The sequence below is a fragment of the Rhinoderma darwinii genome, chromosome 1 (genome assembly GCF_050947455.1).
Source record: "Rhinoderma darwinii isolate aRhiDar2 chromosome 1, aRhiDar2.hap1, whole genome shotgun sequence".
Lineage (NCBI taxonomy): Eukaryota > Metazoa > Chordata > Amphibia > Anura > Rhinodermatidae > Rhinoderma > Rhinoderma darwinii.
The window spans coordinates 279868111-279894610 of record NC_134687.1 but is presented as its reverse complement, the minus strand read 5'-3'; the positions used below and the strand labels follow the sequence as shown (position 1 = coordinate 279894610).

Sequence of the window (26500 nt, the reverse complement as noted above, 5' to 3'; positions counted from 1 at the left end):
CTATGGTTACTATAATTTATTAAGCCTAACACAGCCAAAAGGTACAGGGCACTCAGCGGAGCGTTTCTGCACCTTCGTTTCAGCTGTGAGGGTTTCCGCACCCGGACCCCACCGATCCAAACTTTTGAGATGGGAACTTTACATAACTAATCAGAATACATAGCTTAATATGGCTAGCTTTTTTATCCGATGTGCTTGATACAGAACAGTGGGTCTCAGAAGCGAAGGAGGTCTTTTGTGAAAAGGAATAGACAGAGCTCACCTAACCTGGATATCAAGGGGGTCTTTAGGGAATTAACTAAGGCATATAAAGATTTTATTGTGTCTTGGTGGGCGATACAATCACTGGAAAACGATATAAAAAAACGACATAGTACCTAAAGGGTTACGTATACCACTATCACCAGCCGAGAGGGTCAGAAATGTAAAGAATGAATGGGAGAAGGAAGCTACCTTGAGCTCCCTTAGATTTATGAGCATATTACTGGATGAAGAAAAAGCATCCATAGAGGGAAAAGTCAAAAGACTCAATGAACTAAGAGAACAAGCCCTAAAACTAAAGACTGACACACAATTTGAAAAAAAGGAGAACATATTACAGGGGATTATAGAACGCTTCCAACACTCTATAAGAGATAGAAAGCACTCCCAATTTATAACGGATCTCCAAGAGAATAGGGCATACGCTTTCCCGAATAAAAATACATGTAGAGACACAGAGACTGAGATATCGTCATCTGAAGCAGAGGGCTCAGACCATGATAGAGACCCTCTACATGTGGAAAGAGGGGGCTATGGAAATAGAAGAACTAGAAATCGTCAGAGGGGACAAACTAGAGGGGGAAACAGAGGTAGGGGACCAACCAAATCAACAGGATTTTCTCTCACGACCCACATCGGCCAGCCAATACCAACTAAGGAACAGAAATCAATACACTACGTGACACCAAACAATTCTAACAATCACTAACCATTACTAAAAATGAAATGAGCAATCTCTCTACACATCCTCTCACGCAAATACAGGTCCTGGAGAGGGGCCTGTCCTTTGTCCCGATAGGGAAATTTGACTCCTTCGTCTGGCTGGACCAAGGACATAGCCCTATTCTGTAGAAAACTGCACTGGCATAAATTTTTTAGTGAGAGAAATAAAAGGACCTGTCAGGACTTTGATTTGGATCCTGATGATCTAGCCACAGCAAATGACCTGGCAGATCTCTTGGAAGATAGAGATAGAAGCAAGGGTCCTTTCACTAATCTAAGGTCGACAAGTACCAAAACGCCAGCAATATGTAATAACCCAAATATAGAGATTTTCAGGAGACTAGTAGAGAAGGATCCAAGGGCTCTTAAAGGCCAGGAACCCAGACATAGAAATAGGACAAGGGAGGAATCCAGAATTTTGAATAATCTATCGGCAAATAAAAAAAAAACAATAAAAACTTCTGACAAAGGGGGTAACGTAGTGGTGATGGACACGGGCCCCTTTCTAGATATGTGCAACACAATTCTCTTTGACTGAGCAACATATCACCGATTACAAGGCAATCCTTCAGAAATATTTATGGGAGAACGGAGGAGAATTCCGGAGAGGGCATTACAGAATGACCTCATTAATAAAATGGAACACCAATTTCTATCCACAGAAAATCCCAAAGTGGCAAATTTTTATATAATCCCGAAGATACACAAAAGGGACTAACCCCCTCAAGGGGAGACCTATAATCTCTGGGATGGACAGCCTAAACCAGAACATAGGAATATACATTGATAGAATATTGCGCCCATTTGTGCTGAGTCTCCCTTCATACATTAGAGACACTGCAGATTTACTTCTAAAACTAGAGGGCATAGTCATGGAGAATAACATGATTTTTGCCTCCATTGATGTTAAAGCATTATATAGCTCAATTCAGCACCAGTTCGGATTGGAATCTGTCGCCCACTTTTTGAAAATGAGAGAAAACCATCTTATTGCACATAATGCATTTGTTATGGAATTATTAGAGTTCAACTTAACCAAAAATTTCTGTTTAAGGACCATTACTTCCACCAGCTCAGGGGCACTGCTATGGGGAGCCCATGTGCCCCCTCATATGCGAACCTGTTCCTGGGCTGGTGGGAGGCGAATATAGTCTTTGCAGATACCAATAGCAAATGGCATGAATCAACAGGCCTATGGCTGAGATTCATTGATGATATTTTCATCCTATGGATAGGTAAACAAGAATAATTCCAGGACTTTGTTCCCTTAGTGTCTAAGCCTGTTTTGGCCTTGTGGACACAGGCGATTTGTTCAAATCTGACATCTGTCACTTTATGTGGTAATAACTCCAGAATGCTTTTGCCTATCCAAGCGATTCTTTTCTCGTGACATGTTGTACTTTATGATACTGAAAAAATGTTGTCGTTAAATTCAATATTTGTAAGAAACGCCAAGATTTAGAGAAAATTAGCAAAAATTTGCATTTTTCTAAATTTAAATGTATTTACTTGTAAAACAGATAGTAATACCACACAAAATACTTACTAGTTTATATTTCCCATATGTCTACTTTATGTTTGCGTCGTTTTTTGAACATTCTTTTATTTTTCTAGGACGTTACAAGGCTTAGAACTTTAGAAGCAATTTCTCATATTTTCAAGAAAATTTCAAAAGCCTATTTTTTCAGGGACCAGTTCAGTTCTGAAGTGGCTTTGAGGGCCCTATATATTAGAAAGTCCCCAGAAGTCACCCCATTTTGAAAACTGCACCCATCAAAGTATTCAAAACAGCATTCAGAAAGTGTTTTAACCCTTTAGGCGTTTCACAGGAATTAAAGCAAAGTAGAGGTGAAATTTACATATTTCATTTTTTTTCTTCGAAAATTCATTTGTAATACATTTTTCCTGTACCACAGAAGGTTTTACCCAAGAAATGCAACTCAATATTTATTGCCCAGATTCTGCAGTTTTTAGAAATATCCCACATGTGGTCCTAGTGTGATAATGGACTGAAACACCTGCCTCAGAAGCAAAGGAGCACCTAGTGGATTTTGGGGCCTCCTTTTTTTAGAATATATTTTAGGCACCATGTCAGGTTTGAATAGGTCTTGTAGTACCAAAACAGTAAAGACCCCCAAAAAGTGACCCCATTTTGGAAACTATACCCCTTAAGGAATTTATCTATGGGTATAGATAGCATTTTGAACCCACAGTTTTTTTGCTAAATTTATTTGAATTAGTATGTGAAGATGAAAATCTGCTTTTTTTGGGAAAAAAACGTAGAAATGTAAAATTTTTACAAGGAATAAAGTAGAAAAAACACCCCAACATATGTAAAGCAATTTCTTCCGATTATAGCAATACCCCATATGTGGTAATAAACTGCTGTTTGGACGCACAGCAGGCCTCAGAAGAGAAGGAGCACCATTTGGATTTTGGATTTCTGATTTTGCTGGAATAGTTTTCAGTGCCGTGTCACGTTTGCAATGCGCTGGAGGGATGAAAACCGTGGAACCCCCCAATAGTGACCCCATTTTGGAAGCTACACCCCTCAAGGAATTTTTCTAGGGTTAAAGTTAGCATTTTGACCCCACAGTTGTTTTGCTGAATTCATTGGAATTAGTCTGTAAAGGTAAAAATCTACTTTTTTCCTGTAAGAACTTAGACATTTTTACAAGGAATAAAAGGAGAAAAAGCACCCCAACATTTGTAAAAGAATTTCTCCTGATTACGTAAATACCCCATATGTGGTAATAAACGGCTGTTTGGACCCACACCGGGGCTTAGAAGGGAAGGAGCGCTATTTGGCTTTTGGAGCTCAAATTTAGCTGGAATAGTTTTTGGGTGTCATGTCGAATTTGCAAAGCCCCTGAGAGACCGAAACAGTGGAAGCCCCCCAAAAGTAACCCCATTTGGGAAACTACACCACTTAAGGAATCTATCTAGGGGTATAGTGAGCATTTAGGCCCCACACGTCTTTTGCAGAATTGATTAAAATTAGGGCGTGAAAAGTTAATATCAACATTTCCACTAAAATGTTGACATTTTTCAATTTCACAAAGGATAAAGGAGAAAAAGCACCCCATTTGTAAAGCAATTTCTCCCGAGTACGGCAATACCCCACATGTGGTCATAAATGCTTTTTCATTAGAAAGTAATTAACCCTTTACGAACTGATTCATGTTTTGCTTTTTTCTTTTTTGTTTTTCCTCCACGCTTTCCGAGAGCCACAACTTTTTTATTTTTCCGTCAATAGAGTGGTGTGATGGCATATTTATTGCGGGACGAGCTGTAGTTTTTATTGGTACCATTTTTTGGTACATAAGACTTATTAAATTTTTTGGTAGAGCCAGGGTGACCAAAAAACTGCATTTTGCCGTTTAAAATTCTTTATTTTTCACGGCGTTCACCGTGTGAGTTAAATAATGGTATATTGTAATAGCTTGGACTTTTATGGACGCAGCGATACCAATTTTGTGAATTTTTTGACATTACTTTAGAGAAAAAAATGTGAAAAGGATTTCTTTTTGGACTTTAAATATTTATTTAATTTTTTCCACTAATAACAACTATTTACTTTTGTTTTTACATATTTTATTAGTCCCCCTGGGAGACTTGAACCAGCGATCGTTAGATCACTGGTAGAATACACTGCAATACTAATGTATTGCACTATATTGTGATTTTTACACGCTCCTGTAACAGCGTGATCGCTGTTTCTGTCCGTTAGTCCCGGGTATCAGCTGTAATACACAGCTGACACCCGCAGCGTATGGCGCGGGCTCAGCGCGTGAGATGCTCCATATATCACCCCCCACACCACGACATGCTATTAAGTCATAGTGCGCGAAGGGTTTAATGCGCAGCGGATGGTGCAGAGTGAAAATTAAAGTTTTCCACTGATGTGTCATTTTAGTGCACTATATGTTGTGCCCAGTTTGTGCCACAAATACCACATAAAATATTAACAGGGTTCTCCCGGGTAAGGCGATGCCATATCGGTGGACGTAAACGGCTGTTTGGGCACGCTGTAGGGCTCAGAAGGGAGGGACGCTATTTGGCTTTTGGAGCGCATATTTTGCTTGGTAGTAGCTCTGGCGTTTTGCTGGTATTTCAGTTTATAATGTGGGGGCACATGTAGGCTGGGCAGAGTACATCAGGGGCATAATAAGAGGGTATAATAATGGGGTAAATAAATAATAATCCACAGATATGTGGCCAGTGTCGCACTTATAAATGGCACCCGATCCTATCCGCTTTTGGAACGCTCTGTACATTTTGCAGCGCCATAATCTGGGAGCCGGAACTTTTTTTATTTTTTCACCACCGGAGCAGTGTGAGAGCTCATTTGTTGCGGGACAATCTGTAATTTTCATTGGTACCATTTTGGGGTACATGCGATTTTGTTGATCACTTTTTATTCAATTTTTCGGCAAGCCAGGTGACCAAAAACCATCAATTCGGACAATGATTTTTATTTATTTTTGACGGCGTTTACCCTGGGCTATAAATGACTATTATACTTTATTCTGCGGGTCGGTAAGATTATGGCGATACCATATGTATATAGGTTTTTTTATGTTTTGCAGCGTTTGCGCAATAAAATAACTTATTTAGAAAATAGAATATAGTGACACAAAAAATAATTTGAGAGCCATAACTTTTTTATTTTTCAGTCAAAAAAGCTGTGTAAGAGCTTGTTTTTTTGCGGGACGGGTTGTAGTTTGTATCGGTACTATTTTGGCGTACATGCGACTTTTTGATCACTTTTTATTGCATATTTTGGGAGGGGTGGTGACCAAAAAATAGTGATTCTGGCATTGTTCTTCGTTTATTTTTTTTTGCGGTGTTCACCGTGCGGGAAAAATAATATTATAGTTTTATAGTTGGGGTCGTTACGAACGCGGTGATACCAAATATGTGTACATTTTTTTTACGTATTCATTTTTTTCCCTATAATAAAAGACTTATTATAGGAAAAAAAGCAGTTCTTGTTTATATCACTTATAACTTTTATTTTTACACTTTTTTGAAAACATTTTTATTCTTTTTTTGACTTTTTTCACTTGTCCCACTAGGGGACACTTAGACTTGCAGCTTTGATCGCTGCTGGAATACATTACACTACACACGTAGTGTAATGCATTCCAACTGTCATTGTGACGTAACCGTCACACTGACAGGAAGCCTACGACGACCACCCTCCGGGTGGTCCTCGTAGGCTTCTGTACATGGCAGCCCGGAAGCCATTGTCTGGCGTCCGGTTGCCATGGGTACCATCGCCAGCCCCCGTGATTTCACGTGGGGGCTGCCGATCGGCGCTAAACACCTTAATTGTGGCGCTCAAAATCGAGCGCCGCAATTAAGGGGTTAACTGCCGATATCAGCGGCGATGGGCCGCTGATTGGCAACGGGGACTGCAGGGCAGACACCTTGCACAGTTAACCGCCGCTGCGGTGTAGCGCCGCACGGCGGTTAACGGTCAATGCACAGACGTAACTGCACGTCAAGGTGCGCAAACTTACTGCACACCTCGACGTACAGTAACGTCAAGGTGCGTTAAGGGGTTAAATACTAACCAAATAGGACTTAGATTCACCTCAGAGAGAGTGTTCGAGATAGCCTGGCCTTCTTGGATGTGAGAATCTCCAGGGGGGATAAAAGGTAGGATTATAACTGTTGTATTCAGAAAGTCTACCGCAACAAACAGTCTCCTGAGGTGGGAGAGCTCCCACCCATATGCCCTAAAAAAGGGTATACCGAAGGGACAACACCTCCGCCTCAGGAGGACCTGTTCCAACATGAAGATTTTCTTACTACAAGCAGAAGATTTGAGAAACAGGTTTCTACAGAGGGGATACCCCAACAGAATCTTGAAAGAAGCATTTAACAATGCAGTGGGAATGAAAAGCTGTGACCTTCGGATACTCAATAAAGCAAAAGAACCGAAAAACAACATGATGCGCATCATAGGGACATATGATGGTTCTCACATAGAAGGGAAATAATTAATAAGCCCTGGGGAATACTAATGGAAGATGAAGACCTTAGACAGGCTATAAGTGAGAGACCCCAAATCACATTCAGAAGAAGCAAAAGCCGGAAGGATAAACTAGTGCGAAGCCACTATGTAGATGAACCCCCTGAAACATGCTGGCTCAAGAGGAGAACCCCTGGGGACCTTTAGATGCGGTAGATGTCTCGCCTGTGAAGTAGTTGAGGTCTCTAGGGCATTTACTAGTGCGACGACAGGCATTGGATACATGAATAAACAATTTATTAATTGTAAATCTAGAGGGATGATATATTTAGCTAAATGTACATGCCCTAAAGATAATGTGGGGAAGAGTAAAAGAAAGTTCAGGAGACGCATCAGGGATCATTACAATGATATCATAAACAAAAGAGACACTACGATATCAAGAAACATATGGTCGGCACATGGGTAAGACCCCAAATCCATCAGATTCCAGGGTATACAACATATAGAACCTAGCCCTAGAAGCGGCAACAGGGATAAATTATTATTACAGACAGAGTCGAGATGGATATACAAGATGAGATCGGTATCTCCAGACTGTCTGAATGAAAATATGTATTTTGCATGTTTCCTATAAGGATTGGGTTTTCTGATATAACTAGGAGTCAAGTTGGCCTAGACAATATGATGGGAAATGACTGATTGACTATACCTTTCCTCTCCTTTAATCAGAATAACCCTAAGGACTGCAAAAGATGTGATCTGACCTGAGATATGAAACATAATAATGTGACAATGGGACTTCTGATCACCTGTACAATTCTCTCTACTCTAAGTATACATGGATGTTGTTCTGTTATATATATATATATCCACGTGTGTACATGTGGATGTGACCAACATTAATAATTATGTACATGTAGATATGATGAGGACTAATGAATTTAGTCTAGTGTAGAAGATGGTCAAACTGAGTACAGACTGACTCTGATGTAACCTGACCCCTGGAGGGAGAAGGAGCACGACAAGTCCAAGCTCTGGAATTAGTCTCTCTGTATATGTATGAGATGCATTATCAGGAATTTCCTTTGTAGCGCAAGATGTGTATAATAAATCTGGGATAGACATCTCCAATAATATAAGAGCCATCCTATTTGAACCTGCAAGATTAATAGAAACAGAGTACAATGTTCTGGATGACAAGCACTGATAGACAAAGCTAGAGGCCAATAGGGGTGATGCAAAAACACCCCCATACGGACGTTGACATAATCGGTCCAATGATGAAGTTAGAATCACACTGGGTGAGGATGATGATGAAGCTCTCCGCTGATTGGCAGTTTCACAGACGAGCCTCCAGACGGGGAGGGTCCAACTGACACAAAGCATGTGAGAGCAAGGCGCTCACTGCCACTGCCAAACACTAGGAATTTACACATCAGTAACTCCAGACGAGACGGGTGAAACGCGTAGGAGTGGGAGTTATATCTAGTGAAATGTAACGGTTAGATATCAGGGACGTGTTCCAATTCACAATTTATTGGCGGAGTCTGAATGCAGACCTGACCTCAATACCTCACAAAGAGCTAGACTACGCATATAGAGGGGAGGGGAAGGACGCAATATACGATCCTCGTATAAGGCCCCAGGCACACGACGGTAAAAAACCTCCGTTTTGCGGTCCACAAAAACGGAGCCATTCACTTTCATTGAACGCTGACACCTTTCCGTAGCACTACGGAAGGGTGTCCATGCCGTGGAAATGTTCCGGGAATTATGGAACATGTCCATTCTTTTGCATTTTGCGGGCCGTGCTCCCATACTTTGTATGTGAGCACGGCCCGAAAATGTGGCTGTCAGTCGGCGGCCGGCCGTGCCTGCAATCGCGGGCCGTGATTGCGGGCACGGTCGTGTGCATGGAGCCTAAGACTGATAAGACTGACTATACTCTGAACAAAAATCTTAACAAAGGAACCAATACCCTATATCTAATTGAGACATGTTATGTATGTAAGTATATATGTCTTTACAAGTAAATGTGTGATGTTCCACGTTTTAACAGCTTAATAAAAGCGAAGTTTTATATTTACTCCTTCTGTATCTTTATAATATAATCCTAACTGGAAGGAATAACGGGAACGAGTCCGTTGATTACGAACTGGGAACTTTATAAAACCTTTGAGAGGTCTCGGATATTTTAAAAGATTTCTGAAAGTGCAGTAACTCAAGTGGCATTTTTAATGTGCCAAGTGTCTACCGGAATTATTAAATAAAAACATTTTGAATGTATAGTGTCTATTATTTGTATAGTTTTAAATACAGCTCCGCAGTGTGATCATATATAAAAGGCACACGAGTTGAATTTTTTCTGCTGCAAGCGGATACAGGGTACCTTGGGTGAGGAAGAAGGCGAAGAGATAGAAGCGGCAACCATATCCAAGCTATAACCAAGGTTGTAGCCCCTTCCGTTTATCTTTATAAATGTACTAGAGCACAGACATGGCTGCAGAGTCTCCGCTGTTCTTTTGCCACCCACTTCACAACAGATCATCCATAGTTGCTAACAGCAGACAAACTCGAACACACTGGATTACGTGTGACACTTTGGAACCGTAGTTAGACTTTTGTACAAATCTTCGCAGTTCCAGCAAAAAACGCATAAAATAATATTTTGAGGTGTGAACCAAGCCACTTGCCTGGAGCTATGGTTAAGGGCATTAGTACATGGGCATTAGTACATGTCGCCAAAGAGCCCAAATTGAGAATTTACTGTGCGATAACTGTAACATACCTTTAAGACTTATTAAAATAATATTACTGCCTTTACAGTATACAAACCTGTTCTTGTGGTGGCATCTCAGAGCTAGCAAGCCAGAAATCCATATCCTGAAAGGAAAAGACAAAATGGTGTAACCACTGTAAAGAGCATGAATGGATGAAGTGTAAATGTAAGAGAAGGTAAAATAAATCCTGAACGGTGTCTAGGCATCTTCTGACTACATGCCAGATATAAACGCTAGGCATAAAGGCACGCTTGAATAGACAATCTCATGATACTCACATCTGCTGGAGCCTTTTCCTGTGGTTTTGCCTCCTCATGCTTTACCTCAGCTTCATCTTCCCTGGCTTCCTTGGATGCGGATTTCTTCCGTTTAGTCTTCTCTTCTTTCTCTTTACTTTTCTGTCAATAGAATGAAAAAAACTAATTTAAATGATGCTTTGTTTGCTGTAAAAGAAAAACTGAGAATATGGGATAGGGTTAAAAAAAAGGGAACATTATGTGGTCTGATAACGGAGCTGGATCTATGGACCATCTAATGTGTAGGAGGGCAGCCAGACTGTTAGCCGAGGAAAGCCAGCTTTAACCCCTTACCTCCTTTGGATTTTCACTTTTGTTTTTTCCTCCCCACCTTCCAAAGGCTATAATTTTTTTAATTTTACCGTCTATATAGCCATGTGAGGGCTTGTTTATTGCGAGACAAGTTGTAGTTTTTCCTGGCACCATTTATTGTACCGCATAATGTACTGGGAAACGGGAAAAAAATTATTTGTGGGGTGAAATGGACAAAAAAACTGCGACTGTTTGTACGGCATCCATCAGGCAGTAAAAACTACATATTCACCTTGTTCTACAGGCTGATACGATTACGGCGATACCAAATTTATATGTTTTGTTTTATGTTTTACCACTTTTAAAAAAATAAAACAATTTGCTAAATTAAAAAATATGTTTTGTGTCGCCATGTTCTGAAAGCCATAACATTGTCATTTTTCCATCAACTTAGCGATGGGAGGGCTTACATTTTGCGGGGCGAGCTGTAGTTTTCACCGATACTATTTTGCAACTTTTTGATCACTTTTAAATTTCATTTTTTTGGAGCACTAAGGTGACCGAAAAAACAGCAATTTGCGTGTTATATATATTATTTTATTGTGATAGTTCGGACTTTCACGGACGCGGCGATACCAGTTATGGCTTTTATTTCTTTTTTTTAACATTGATTTAGGGAAAAAAAAGTGAAAAGGGTTTTTGTTTCTGAACTTTTAATACCTTTGTTTTTTTTTGTGTTCCAAAAAAATGAAACACTAAAGTTTAACTTTTGTTTTTTTTATTAGTCACCCTAGGGGACTTGAAGCAGCGATCGCTTGCATGATATACTACAATACTCATGTTTTGCAGTATACCGTGATTCTGATAGTCTCCTTTGAAGCCCTGCCGGAGTATAAAGATCGCGGGCCTGGGGGCCATAACAACCATGGTTACCGGCAGATCCACGGTGGGGGGGGGGGGGGAGGAGGGGGAGTGATGGCTTGTTTGAGGGGGCGTCCCCTGATTCTAACACTTTGAATGCCACAGTCGCGATTGACTGCGGCATTTAAGATGTTAAACGGGCGGAATCAAAGTGAACTTCGATTCCGCCCGTTGCAGTGAGGTGTCGGCTGTGTAACACAGCCGTCACCCGCTGTGTATGGAGCGTGCTCCATACTTCCCCTTAACCCTGATCACATACAGTTGGTTTTTTAGCAAACCGCTACTTTAACCCACCCACCCTCTCCTTAGGGATAATCTCTGTTTGAGGTGCAAGGCTGGGTTCCCAGGTAGTGTAAACGCTGCTGAATTTCAGCAACAGAATTCTGTGCGGAAATACTGCAGCATTTACAGTGGCAGCAAAGTGCATGAGATTTAGAAAATCTCATGCCCACGCTGCAGAGAAAAAAACAAAAACGCATTTAATTCCGCAGCATGTGAATTTATGCTGTGTTTTTGTTGATTTTCCATTGCTGGTTTTCCTCATTGAATTCAATGGGGATGCAAACCTCGCAACACAAAGCCAAGTGCGGCGTATTCGCAGCGATTACGCCTCAAAAAGCGCAACTACGGGAAAAAAAAACAATTAACAACTTGCCTCCAGCTTCATTGACTTAAAGAGGCTCTGTCACCACATTATAAGTGCCCTATCTCCTATATAAGGAGATTCGCGCTGTAATGTAGGTGACAGTAATGCTTTTTATTTAATAAAACGATCTTTTTTCACAACGTTAGGAGCGATTTAAGTTTATGCTAATGAGCTTTCTTAATGCCCAAGTGGGCGTACTTTTACTTTCGACCAAGGGGGCATTGTACAGAGGAGTGCATGACGCTGACCAATCGGCATCATGCACTCCTCTCCATTCATTTACACTGCACTAGCGATATAGTTATATCACTATGTGCAGCTACATACACAAACCCTAACATTACTACAGTGTCCTGATAATGAATACACATGACCATCCAGCCTGGACGTCATGTGTACTCAGAATCCTGACACTTCTGACTCTTTTTTTGTGAGATTCCGGCAAGTGAAACCAAATCTCGTTTAGCTCAGAGATCTCGCGAGATTTCGTATCCGTTGCTGGAATCTCACAAAAAAGTTTCAGAAATGTCAGGATTCTGAGTACACATGACGTCCAGGCTGGATGGTCATGTGTATTCATTATCAGGACACTGTAGTAATGTTAGGGCTTGTGTATGTAGCTGCACATAGTGATATAACTATATCGCTAGTGCAGTGTAAATGAATGGAGAGGAGTGCATGATGCCGATTGGTCAGCGTCATGCACTCCTCTGTACAACGCCCACTTGGTCGAAAGTAAAAGTACGCCCACTTGGGCATTAAGAAAGCTCATTAGCATAAACCAAAATTGCTCCTAACGTTGTGAAAAAAGTTTTTTTTTAAAATAAAAAGCATTACTGTCACCTACATTACAGCGCCGATCTCCTTATGTAGGAGATAGGGCACTTATAATGTGGTGACAGAGTCTCTTTAAAGGAAGGGTGTCGCGGAAAAAAATTTTTTTTGATCAATTTGCTTTTAGTGTTTTATTACATTTTTATTTGTGTGTTTGTGTTTTACTTTTTTTTTTTTCTAACTTTTTCTTCACTATGGGGGGCTGCCATTTTTTTTTGTCATCTCTGTACACATACAGAGATGGAATACAGCACATACTTCCCCATAGAGAATGCGAACGGGAGCCGTTCGCATTCACTATGGTGTACGCCATCTGTGTGGGAACGGCGCATGCGCCGCTCCCACACAGTCCAAATGGAAGGTCTTTGGCCGAGCGACATCCGGCACCATTTTCTTGTGGACCGGAAGCCGCGGCTGGACAGTAAGATGACTACTTCCGGTCGCGGCTTCCGGACATGTGTTTAGAAGCAAGGACTAGGAGCGGAGGGAGCGGCGGCGGCAGGAGCAGGTAAGTTATGTCTGTGTATGTTCGTGTTTTAGTGTGTGATTACCACTGTATGTAAGTCTACTACACTGTGTATTCGCTCAAAAAATGGCGGCACACAGTGTAGGTTTGAACATGCAATCCCCTCCTTTCTCCTGGCACTAGTCAGGATAAGGGAGGGACGATTCTGTGAGCTCACTAGAGCGTGTGTATTTACACCAAATTTGCAGTATAAAGCAATGTGGTTGCTTTACCACATGCCAATGCTGCAATTTTGGGAATTGCTCCCTCTAGTGACCAGCACAGGGAAATGTTATAAATTAGAATGTAATTTATAATATTTCCGGACTTGTGAAAAAATAAAAAAAATTATAATAATGGCTAATCGTGTATACACTAACGGTTTAACTAAAAAAAATAAAAAAAATTCTAGCGACACATTCTTTTTAAGAGTTCATTAAAGCGTACCTATCCTTTCAGGTGACTTTTCAGAAGCTGCGGCGATGTGTGTGTACATGATGAATACTACTATTTCTGCCCATTATATGACTTGTATACGGCAATTTTTAGCAGATTTACAGGCTCTCTTTTGCTCTAATTCTTAGAGCTAGTCGGTGGGGCCTAGATGCCATCATGTCTTCTATACATGGCACACAAAAAAAAAACAAAAAACATCCTGCTACCTAATCGCTTTGTAGTTCACCTTCGGAAATAGCAGAAACATGGAGGACATAATACAGAAGAGTAGCTGAGAATCCAGCACTGGGCTGTGAGATTTAACACTTACTAGAAGCTACAGCGCCTGTCTCCCTCTCTCTGCCTCTCTATCACTCTGCTTCCTCCTGAACTTCCACGCTCCATTGACTATGGGCAGCTGTAACCTGACCTTTCAGTGAGCTGATCTATCTCGAGACGACGAATTTAGAAGTAAATTCAGAGTGAGTGAACAGTTAGGAGGGGGGGCTGATAAGTGGACAAAACTGCCTTTTTCTCTAATAATACAGGTTACAACATTTCTTATATTCACATGTTCTATTGATTTATGCACAGTTCGTTCAAAAGTAGGCACCCATTTAAACAATAATAAAGTATGGAGCAAGAGAGAAAGAAGGGGCACAGAGGTTGGTATAGCTAGTCACCTTTTTTTCTTTCTTCTTCACACACTCAGACTCTGGTTGTTTTTTCTCCTTCTTGCTGGACTTTTTAACTTTTTGAACCAAGGTGGAGGCATCATTTTCAGGAGATTTTAGATTGTCTGTGTTTCGGTGCCTTTGAACTGGAAGTTTTTCTGTGTCTGCCAAAGGCCTGGTAGATAAAGACGGTTACTGGCATGTGTATCAGTTTCAGTATCTAAATTGAAATAGTATTTATCGATGCTTCGATTAAAACTATTAAAATAAATTAAGAAAATAGAATGATCATAAGCCTGCTGGTAATAGAACTCAAAACATGTTATGACCTCAATAATAAGCCTCCTGAAATGGATGATGTATTAATAATTTGGATCATGGCAACATTGCAACAGACTGAGTAAAAGAAGCCCCACCCCAATAAATATGTACCGTATTTTTCGGATTATAAGACGCAGTTTTTAGCAAGAATAAATCTTGCTAAAAAGTCCCAGCCTCTTCTAGTCGGCAGTCAAGGGACGCGGCAGCACCGGGCCCCCTGACCGCTTCCTACTTAACCACTTCCCGACCCATGATCTGCTGGCACATCACGGAGCGGGTATGATGTTTGTAGCAGGCTCACACGCTGAGCCCGCTCCATACACTGCAGCTGTCCGCTGTGTTTTACAGCGGACACGCTGCTCTAATGGCCAGGAACAGCGATGGCGCTGATCCTGGCCGTTTAACTAGTTAAATGCCGGGGTCAATAGCGACTGCGGCATTCATAGGGGTCTTCCCATGAAGGACATTTATGACATATCCACAGTATATGTCATAAATGTAAGATAGATGTGGGTCCCACCACTGGGACCCGCAGCCATCTCTAGAACGGGGCCACCTAAACCATGTTCTAGCTGTCTCCCAGCCACTTCCTGGTTAGGTGGTCGGGCGTTAAGTAAACAGCCGAGTGCTCGCTGAGCCATGCGGTTTACATAACTCCCATAGACGTGAATGGGAGTTACATTAACAGCGTAGCACCGCGAGCTATGCTGTTTCCGGAACTCTGTAGCTCCAAAAACAGCGTACATGGTCGAGTTATGGAAAGAGCGTAACTCGCTGAGCTATGCTGTTTCCGTAACTCCCATAGAACTGAATAGAAGTTACGGAAACAGCGTAGCATGCTACGCTGCTTCTGTAGCTGCCATTCACTATTATGGGAGTTACGGAAACAGCGTAGCTCAGCGAGTTACGCTGTTTCAGTAACTCATCCATGTATTGCACCAGCGATCTAATGATCCCTGGTTCAAGTACCCTAGAGGGAACTAATAAAATGTGTAAAAAATAAAAATAAAAAAAATAGAAGTTGGAAACATTTTCCGAAGGGGAAAAAAATAAAAAAACACCTTTTCCCATTTTTCCCCAAGCACAATGTAAAAAATAAAACAAAAAAGGAATGAAATAAAGTGATAAAAAAAAAAAATCATATGTACCAAAAAATTGCTCTCAGAATGTTGGGAAACAGAACAAATATATTTTTTTAACAAATAGTTTTTGCTTTGTAAAAGTAGTAAAATGAAATTTTTTCCAATTTTCTGTTGTCTAAAACCTGGGTGCGTCTTATAGTCCGAAAAACACAGTATACATACACACCCAAACACTAATGATTGTTAGAAGGTTACATACTTGTCTAAATCTATATCCAGTGCTCTGTAGGGATCATTTGGGTCTTTGTCATCATCATCACTAGGAAGGGCATTCTGAAATAAACACATTTGGGGTGTTATAATATTAGAACTTTTTTTTTTTTTTATCTATCCATCTATCTAATGCTTTTTCACGTTATGGTGTCAAAAAATTATCAAGCAAGTGCATATTTAAATTTTTTTTTGCAACTTAGACACTCCGGACAAAACAATACTTTCCCACGTGTTCTATTATGGTATTCCATGTTTACTCTAATATAACAAAACAATTACAATGACTCTACAAACCCCCGCCGATGCAGTGAAAAAGCTACGGCAGCACTCCTCCGGTCTTTATTTACATGTTGCCAGCGATGACGTGTCGTTTCGGCACATGACAGCTGCAGCCAAACACAGGCCTCAGTGTTCACGTGCCATATATACACTAGCATCTAGGGTTGCACTATGCATCGTAATTTCGATACCGTGCACCCTCAAACGGTTCAAAACCAGTAATTCATGTATTATGATACAAAGCTGTGCGGCCGCACAGCTAAGAATAGTAACACATGAATGTTGTTAGAGCGGAGCTGTGGCTGTATGATACAGCCATTGCCCAGCTCCGGAGTCCTGACAAGCGTGCACGTGCAGTCAGCATGATGCGATGTGACCAGCGCTGCATTAATGATTGCCAGTACTGAAGCCAGAACATGGCGCGCACACTGCAAAACACCCCCATGTCCTGTCTTCAGTGCCTGCGCAGCCGCTCATTAGAGCAGCGCTGGCCGCATTACCTCACGTTGCGCGCGCGCGCACTGATTGACAGGAGCGGGGCAATGGCTGTATTTACACAGCCCGCAGCCCCGCTCTAACGGCGGAGATCAAAGAAACCTCTCATCTCCGCCGCTATTCCCCTGAATGCTGCGATTACAGCTGACATTCAAGGTGAAAATGAGAACGGGGGATGCCCTTTGGATCGAGTCACAGGGAATTCCTGTGATGTGATCGAGGGACATATCATATCGGCAGACAGCCCAGGGTCTATTGAAGGACCCCAGGGATGTCTGCCCATATTTCCTGTTAGGGCACTTCGGTACGTCCCAACAACTGCCCGAGTACGATTAGTACACAGGTTAATATACTGGCATATAGATATATGGCAGTACATTAGTGTTTAAAAATAAAAAGTAAAAAAAAAAACAAACCAAACATTTTTTACAATAAACATTCAAATAAGTCTCAATACATAAAATATACACATTCGGTATCGTTGTGACCATAATAACACATTTATAGCGTCATTCATGTTTACGCGGTTATAAAATAAAATCTGCTTTCTTTTACTTATTAATGTGAGGCACGAGGTACTATTATGAATTTTTTTTTTTTAGTTATTGTTGGCAGTATGTATGGCATTTTGGCGCGGAGGCCAGTGTTTGGCTGTAGCGGTCATGTCCTGGAATGGAATATCATCGATGGAAGCCTTTAAATAAAGACTGGCGGTGGACCACCGAAATATCTGCGCTGGATCGCCAGGGGATTGAAGGGACGAATACGAATACTTTTTTTTTTAGTTGTTTTCTAACCTCTCTTTAATGGTTACAAAGTTAATAAGGTTGAAAAAGAGACACAGGTTCATCAAGTCCAACCTATAATCCTACCATGCTAATACAGAGGAAGATAAAAACCCCCATGAGGTGGATGCCAATTGCCTCATTAGGAGAAAAATTCCTCCAGACTCCAAATATCAGAATAAATCCCTGAATCAACCAACGTCCCATCTCCAGAATCTAATACTCATAACTTGTAATATTATATTTTTAAAGCAAGGGATCGAGGCTTTTCTTGAACTTGTTCAAATAATCAACCATCACAACATCCTGTGGCAGAGAGTTCCATGGTCTCACTGCTCTCACAGTAAAGAATCCCTGTCTGTGATGGTGAAGCCTGTTCTCCTCTAGACGTAGAGGATTCCCCCTTGTCCTGGTTACAAGCCTAGGAGTAAAAACATCATTAGAAAGATCTCTGTACGGGAGCGTGGCCTAGTGGCGGATGTGAGCAGATGTGGGAGGCTGGTGCTCCTGCTGTGCACATCCTGAAAATTACCTTTATATCCCATTGTACCTGGGAAAACCTCATACCCCCAGTCAGTATTACACTGGAGGAGGCTGACACGAGTGACCTGCCACGATGACCCTCTCTAAGAAGCAGAAAACGCCACCGCCAAGTCCCGGGTCAAGCTCCCAAGATGGCACTGATGAGAGAGAGTCAACATAGAGGCGTCCGGCGGGACGCGGCAGAAAGGTTGGAGCGCTTCACCCATACACCTAGGGTAGGAGGCTCGGCGACACAAATTGCAGGCACTTGGAGGACCGGCGGCTAGATGCCCATCTTATGGGTCTTGCTATTCCATGTTGGAGGAGGACATAGGGAGCGAAGAGGAGGCAGAAGTAAGCGGGACCACGCTGGGTCAGCAAAGTAATGGAGGGCAGCCGAGCACTAAGAGGGGAGGTGTGTCGGAACCCTCTTTAACATACATTCAGGCTGCAGTGAAACAAAATTCATCAGTTCCCACTACGTTAACCTGCCAGATGGGGGGGGAGGGGGGGGGGGTTTGAAAGAGGACATTTTGCTGCTGAGAAATGACGTGCAGAAAGTGGCGGAGCACACCACAGCTATTGAAGGGAGAGTGTTCATGGAGGATGCTCTTCCTAATTTACCGTTGGATGTACAAGCACATTCTCAGGCTGTGGCTGCATTACAAGTGAATGCAGACTGTATGGTTTGTGCCAGTACTCATGTGTATCCTCAACGTATCAGTCTCTCCCCAGAATAGACTTGATACTCTGTTCTCCTACAGCAATACCCTTTATTGCACAGATAGAAAATTTAGAGAGAATTGTCGGATCATTCTCCTATGCTATCGAAGGTGGTGAGAGGAGGGAGGCCGGGACAAGGTCAGGGATGCTGGAAATTGAATGCATTATGGCTGAGATTGATTGACAATAGGGTGTTGTTAGAGCTGATAAAGGAATACTTTCAGTTTAATGCCGGTACAGTGCCACAGGGGATACTTAGTGATGCAATGAAGGCTTGGTCGAGGGGGGTGTTTATCCAAAACATTACTGCTATTAAAACAAAGTCTAGACAGCTCGGGGATACTTTGTTGGAGCGGGTGGCGGACACAGAGCCATAGGGAACATAATACGCCAGAATCTCTGAAAAACTAGGTGGAGGCTCAGAAGTTGTTATAACACCATGAGTTGGAAAGGGCAGATAATTGGAGAATGATCCTTAGACAACAATATTATGAAGGGGAGACAAGACAGTTGTTAGCAAAAATGACTCCGGCCCGGAGAGGGAATAATTACATTCATACTATAAAAGGGGGAAGGAGGACAGCGAGAGACTGGTACGGGAAAGCATTTAATTAGTTTTATACTGCTTTGTATGAATCACAGGCGAGTTATACACCACAACAGCTAGCGGAGTACTTGGAGGAGGTCCGTCTTCGCAGATTAGGGCTGGAGGAGAGAATGGTATTGGAAAAGCCTATCTCTCTGGAGGAACTCCAAATGGCAATAGGGACCCTGGCTAACGAAAAGGCTCCAGGGCCAGACTGTCTCCCGGTAGAAATATTTAAGGAGTACGGGGAGGAGCTTGCTCCACAGTTATTGACTACTCTGTTAGATTGTTTTGAAAGGGGGATGCTTACAGATTCACTGTATGAGGTGACAATAGTGGCTTTGCCTGAGGATGGGAAAGATAGTTAACTGCCGGAATCATACAGACCGGTATCCCTGTTGTCGGAAGACATTAAAATTCTGGCCGAAGGTTCTGGCACTCAGGCTTTCTAAAGTAGTGGATTTGGTGGTACATGGAGTCCGATCTGGATCTATACCATCCAAGTCGACGGCGGTGAACCAGAGACGTCCGTTTCTGAATTTACAGGTTTCCCGGAGAACCCTACAGGCAGAGCTATTTTATCGTTAGATGCTGCTAAAGCTTTTGACTGTGTCTAGTGGGGTTATCTGTGGTCAATCCTCGAGAGACAGGGTTTCGGCCCTAATTACATAAAGTGGATATAGCGGTTATATGTGGCCCCAACCGCAAGAATAAGGGCAAACGGAGCGCTATGAGACCGGTTCTCGTTGGCTAGGGGGACGCGTCAGGGTTGTCCTTTGACGCAGTTATTATTCGCCAGCACGCTCACATACAGGAGCGGAGATATAGGACAGTAGAGGAACGCATAGCATTGTATGCAGATATGTTGTTGCTTAAACCGAGCATACCCTTCCGATAGTTATGGACCTTAATAAATGCTTTGAGACTTATTTAGGACGGATGAGAAGCTGGACAGAGTTAGCTATCATGCAGATAGACCCGGTTCCTGCCCCGACTGGTGGGGATGCAGTACTCATACCAGTGGTCACAGAATTCAAATACCTGGGGGTTACAGTGTCGGCGAAAGTGATGGATTACTTGTCTCAATGTTATGCCACTGTTTCCGAAGATAAAAGCCAAAGTGGAGGCTTGGAATAAACTTCCACTCTCTGCTTTGGGTAGAACTAACTTAATAAAAATGATCCTCATGCCACAGGTGTTGTACATCATTCATAACTCCCCGCTATGGATCCCCAAATACTGGTTTAGGAGGCTTCACAAACTTTTTAGGGATCTGGTGTGGAAAAAAGGAGTGCCCAGAATAAACTTGGAAAAATTGCCAAACAGAAGGGGGCTTAGCCTTGCCAAATGCGTGGGTATATTACCTCGCTGCTCAATGTCAGCATTTTTGGGGGTGGGAGAATGACAATGGGGGTCCAGTGCACACATCTTAGTATATTTGGGGGGCGGGGAAAACCCACTGACGGGACTGGAAGCACATACATACAAGAGGTTAGCGAGCAATAAACCATCATTAATTCTCATGCATAAAGTGTGGTGGCAATGTAAGCAGCTATTGGAGACAGGGGAATGCAACAAGTACACTCCACTTTGGAAAAATCCATTCCTGTGGGAACTGTATCAATTGAGTGGAATGCAGGGTTGGGCGCAAAAAGGCATTATAAGGCTGAGTCCGTTATATGATGGCGAAACATCCTCAAATCCTTCCAGCAACTAAAAGACTGGTTTCAGTTGGATCAAACTATGTTTTATCAGTATCTACAGATCCGTCACGCCTTACAGACGCAATCGGACATGGTAGATCTGATAATGCACGCTTTGAGTGTGCTGGAATATATTGCAAAAGCATCTACCTCAAAGGGGTAGATTTCCTTGGTGTACGGTAGGTTGTTGACCAAGTACTTAGGTGATCTTATGGCACCTGTCAAAGCCAAGTGGGAGCGGGATGTTGGTCTCATTCCCAAAAACCACTGGGGGGAAATAATAGCGTCACCAAGTGTTCTGTCTATTAATGTAAAATATGAAAGGAAAAAAAGGAAGAGAAAAAGGAGGACAAACAGCGCTCCCCTAAGATAATACTGTTTTGAAGGTATATAGATAACAGTACATAGTGAGTTGGTTTACTTACCTAGTTTTGTTGCGCACGTATAGGCACAACGCTACTGCTTTGCATTAATATCAGTGATGTCTCTTTAGGTGCTGGCTGCCACCCACTGCTATCCCTCGGGTGGAATCAAATCAATAGGAGAAAAAAAGTGCAGCATTCAAGACACGGCGCCTGGCAGGTATTTATTCCAAAAGTAGTATATTTTTCTTTGGTATAAGTTTTATTGTGAAACACTACGCGTTTCAGGACCGGACAGATCCCTTCCTCAGGCTTATCTAAATATACTTCTTTTGGATTACCTGCCAGGCGCCATGTCCCGAATGCTGCACTTTTTCTCATATTTGACTGTCTATTAATGTAGCACAGAGGAGATCTCAACTCTTTGATACATAGGGTCTATAGGACCCCTTGGGTGCTGAAGTGCATGGGGCTTAGAACTGATGCCAAATGTCCAAGGTGTCCAGTAGAGGAGGCGGACATTTTTCACATGTTTTCGTGTGGGGCTCTGGGGAAACTATGGGGGGGGGGATATCAGACTTAGTGGGGAGAGTTTATGATGTGCGGATTCCAATAGATCCAATAGATCCAATAGTGATGCGTCTGGGATATGTCAGAGATTTGGAGGGGGAATGGATGGAATGTTTGGCCATTGCCAAAATGTCTCAACTAAGAAAAGGGTAAAGCCAAGCATTGGCTGGATGGGGAACCGCCCTCGACACAGGAAAATATCGGAACAATAAACTACAAGGTTTTGCCGGAGCATAAAATATACTCAAAAATAGGGGCTACTATGAAATTCGACAAACAATGGGCCAGGTGGATTGATCACTCTGGAGTGGCATCAGTGGAAACTCCTTACAATTCGTTCAGAGTAAGCTGGTACAACAGAATGATGGGGGCACTGTAGGGGGGGGGGTTGGATTAAGAACGGAGTTGAGTGGATTCTGATCGGAGACCCGAAAGGTAATATCCTTGTATTGGGTGATACAGTTTTCTGTAATGGTATAAAGGGACTGGTGGGGGGGGTGGAAAAAGTTGGCATAGGGTGGGTCAATATTGAGAATTATATTTTCTGAAAGTATAAATATGGCATCCCTACAACTGGAACATAGGGAGGGATGGACTGGGAAAGCCAGTCGCTGGACATAACCTACGGAAAGCATTGGACATAGAGAGCTGGAGGACTGTGGGGGACGGGGGAGGGGGGGATGTTTGGGTATGGTTAATTTGCTTGGTTTGAACTACATGTTGGGTCCTTGATGTGCAAACAATACTCTTGTGTTTCCTACTATGTGATGACCTGTAATGCTGCTGTTTTATATTGAATAAACTTGAACTGATTTAAAAATAAGAAAGATCTGTACTGTCCAGTTATATATTTGTACATTGTAATTAGATCGCCCCTAAGACGTCTTTTTTCTGAACTGAATAGCCCCATGTTTGATCTTTTTTGGTACTACAATTGGCCCATTCCCTTAAATACCTTGGTCGCCTTTCTTTGCACCTGTTCTAGTTCAGTCATGTCTTTCTTATACACAGGCGCCAAAATTGTAAACCATATTCCATATGTGGTCTGACTAGTGATTTGTAAAGAAGCAAAACTATGTTCTTGTCATGAGCATCTATGCCGCTCATCTATTTTATTTTTACCATATTGCTTTTAATATGATATTAAATTGTATTTATTTGTGTTCTCATGTTCTACTTTTTACTTTGTTCTTACTTTTACTTCTCTATGGGGGCTGCCATTTTTTTTTCATCTCTGTATGTGTCGATTGACGACAAATACAGAGATGGAATACGGCACATACAAGCCCATAGTGAATGGAACGGAGCCGTTCCATTCTCTGAAGCGTACACCGTCTATGTGGGAATGGCGCATGCGGCACTGCTACATGGACCAAAACTAAGCTCATTCGCAGAGCGAAATCCGGCGCCATTTTCATGTGGACCGGAAGCCGCACAGTAAGATGACGATTTCCGGCCATATGTTCAAGGAAGCGAAGGCGCAAGGAATAGGAGCCGAGGCAGGAGAAGGTAATTTATGTTCGTGTATGTGATGTGTGTATTACATTTGTGTATGTTTGTGTTATACTGTCTGCTGAGCACTGTATCTAATCCTCCTAAACTGTGCAGTCGCTCAGAAAATGGCGGCACACAGTGTAGGCGGTTTGAAGATTCAAACCCCTCCATCTCCTGGCACTAGCCATTAGAAGGGAGGGGGGATTGTGTGTGGACACTAGATTGAGAGTGTCCACCCCAAATTTGCAACATAAATCAATGAGGTTGCTTTACCACATTGACCGTGCTACAATTTTGGGAACTGCTCCCTCTAGTGCCCAGCACATGGAAATGTTATAAATTAGAATCTCATTTATAATATTTCCTGACTTGTGAAAAAATTTAAAAATGTAAACAATGTGTAATCACTTAAATAATAATGAACTTAAAAAAAAAATTCTAGCGACGCATTCCCTTTAAACTTCCAGCTTCCCCAAATCCCACTGTAGTATTACATTATCCTCCTCTGTGTTGATTACTTTACAGAGCTTAGTATCAACTACAAATACAGAATTTATACTCTGTAAACACTCTACAAGGTCATTAACATGTTAAGAAGAGGGCCCAATACTGATCCCTGTGGAACTCCACTGGTATCTGCCACCAAATCTGAGGATGTACTATTAATAACCACCCTCTGTTTTCCATCACTGAGCCAGTTGTTGACCCAATTACACATTTTTCTTAGTACCAGCAATTTCATTTTATATACCAACCTTTTATGCGGCACAGTATCAACCGCCTTTAAAAAGCCTAGATACAACACATCCGCAGCCTTACCCAGATCCAGTCTAGAACTTACCTCCTCATAGAAGCTGATCAGATTAGTTTGACAGGACTGATCCCTCATAAACCCATGCTGATGCGGTGTTAACTGTTTATTTGTATTGAGGTACTCGAAAATAGCATCTCTTAGAAAACCCGCAAATATTTTACCCAAAATGGAGGTTAAACTTAAAAGGTGTATAGATTCCAGGCTCACTTTTTGACCCCTTTTTGAATATTGGCACCACATTTGCTATGCGCTAGTCCTGTGGAACAGAACCTGTTACGATAGAATCCTTTTATATCAGAAATAAAAGGACTGTATCATGGTACTTAATTCCTGGAGAACGCAAGGGTGTATACCATCCAGAACTGACAATTTGTCTATTCTAGTGTTTTAAAGGCGGCGCTGAACTACTTGCTGGGTTAACCAGGTGACATTTAACCCCTTCCCTCTTTAGCCACTTTTGACCTTCCTGACCGAGCCTCATTTTTCAAATCTGACATGTGTCACTTTATGTGGTAATAACTCCGGAATGCTTTCACCTATCCAAGCGATTCTGAGATTGTTTTCTCGTGACACATTGGACTTTATGTTACTGGCAAAATTTGCTCGATATGTTCAGTATTTAATTGTGAAAAACACCAAAATTTAGCGAAAAATTGCAAAAATTAGCATTTTTCTCAATTTAAATGTATCTGCTTGTAAGACAGGCAGTTATACCACACAAAATTGTTGCTAATTAACATCCCCATATGTCTACTTTAGATTGGCATCGTTTTTTGAACATCTTTATTTTTCTATGACGTTACAAGGCTTAGAACTTTAGCAGCAATTTCTCACATTTTCAAGAAAATTTCAAAAGGCTATTTTTACAGGGGCCAGTTCAGTTGTGAAGTGGCTTTGAGGGCCTTATATATTAGAAACCCCCAAAAAGTCACCCCATTTTAAAAACTTCACCCCTCAAAGTATTCAAAACAGCATTTAGAAAATGTCTTAACCCTTTACACATGTCACAGGAATTAAAGCAAAGTAGAGGTGAAATTTACAAATTTCATATTTTTTTGCAGAAATAAATTTTTAGTACAATTTTTTTTATAACACAGAAGGTTTTACCAGAGAAATGCAACTCAATATTTGTTGCCCAGTTTCTGCAGTTTTAGGAAATATCCCACATGTGGCCGTAGCGTGCTACTGGACTGAAGCACCGGCCTCAGAAGCAAAGGAACACCTAGTGGATTTTGGGGCCTTATTTTTGTTAGAATAAATTTTAGGCACCATGTCAGGTTTGAAGGTGCCAAAACAGTAAAAATCATTTTGACCGCACAGGTTTTTTACAGAAATTATTGGAAGTAGGCCATGAAAATTAAAATCAACATTTTTTCAAAGAAAATGTAGGTTTAGCGATTTTTTTTCTCATTTCCACAAGGACTAAAGGAGAAAAAGCACCGTAAAATTTGTAAAGCAATTTCTCCCGAGTAAAACAATACCCCAAATGTGGTAATAAACGGTTGTTTGGAGACACGGCAGGGCTGAGAAGGGAAAGAGCGCTATTTGGCTTTTGGAGCTCAAGTTTAGCAGGAATGGTTTGCGGAGGCCATGTCACATTTACGAAGTCCCTGAGGAGACAAAACAGTGGAAACCCCCCACAAGTGACCCCATTTTGGAGACTACACCCATTGAGGAAATTATCTAGAGGTATAGTGAGCGATTTGACCCCACAGGTTTTTTGCAGAAATTATTGGAAGTAGGCCCTGAAAATAAAAATCCAAATTTTTTCAAAGAAAATGTAGGTTTAGCTTATTTTTACTCATTTCCACAAGGACTGAAGGAGAAAAAGCACCACAAAATTTGTAAAGCAATTTCTCCCGAATAAAACAATGCCCCACATGTGGTAATAAACGCCTGTTTGGAGACACGGCTTGGCTTAGAAGGGAAAGAGCGCTATTTGGCTTTTGGAGATCACATTGAGCAGGAATGGTTTGCGGCGGCCATGTCACATTTGCAAAGCCCCTGAGGGGAAAAAACAATGAAAACGCCCAAAGCGTGACACCATTTAGGAAACTACACCTCTTGAGGAATTCATCTAGGGGCCTAGTGAGCATTTTGACCCCACAGAGGTTTCATAGAATTTTATTAGAATTGGGCAGTGAAAATAAAAACAATCCTTTTTCTTCAATAAGACGTAGC

The 26500-nt window shown here is 41.8% G+C and overlaps 1 protein-coding gene across 1 annotated transcript in view; it reads right to left on the bottom strand.

Moving 5' to 3' along the window:
• The window catches only part of AP3D1 (adaptor related protein complex 3 subunit delta 1), a 147107-nt gene that overhangs the window by 34027 nt on the left and 86580 nt on the right, over positions 1-26500 (bottom strand). Inside the window, exons 21-24 of the mRNA XM_075864439.1 lie at positions 15973-16046; positions 14320-14485; positions 10026-10145; positions 9803-9850 (exon numbers count right to left, since the gene is read on the bottom strand). Coding sequence (XP_075720554.1) covers positions 9803-9850; positions 10026-10145; positions 14320-14485; positions 15973-16046 — 408 coding nt within the window. The remainder of the gene's footprint in view (positions 1-9802; positions 9851-10025; positions 10146-14319; positions 14486-15972; positions 16047-26500) is intronic.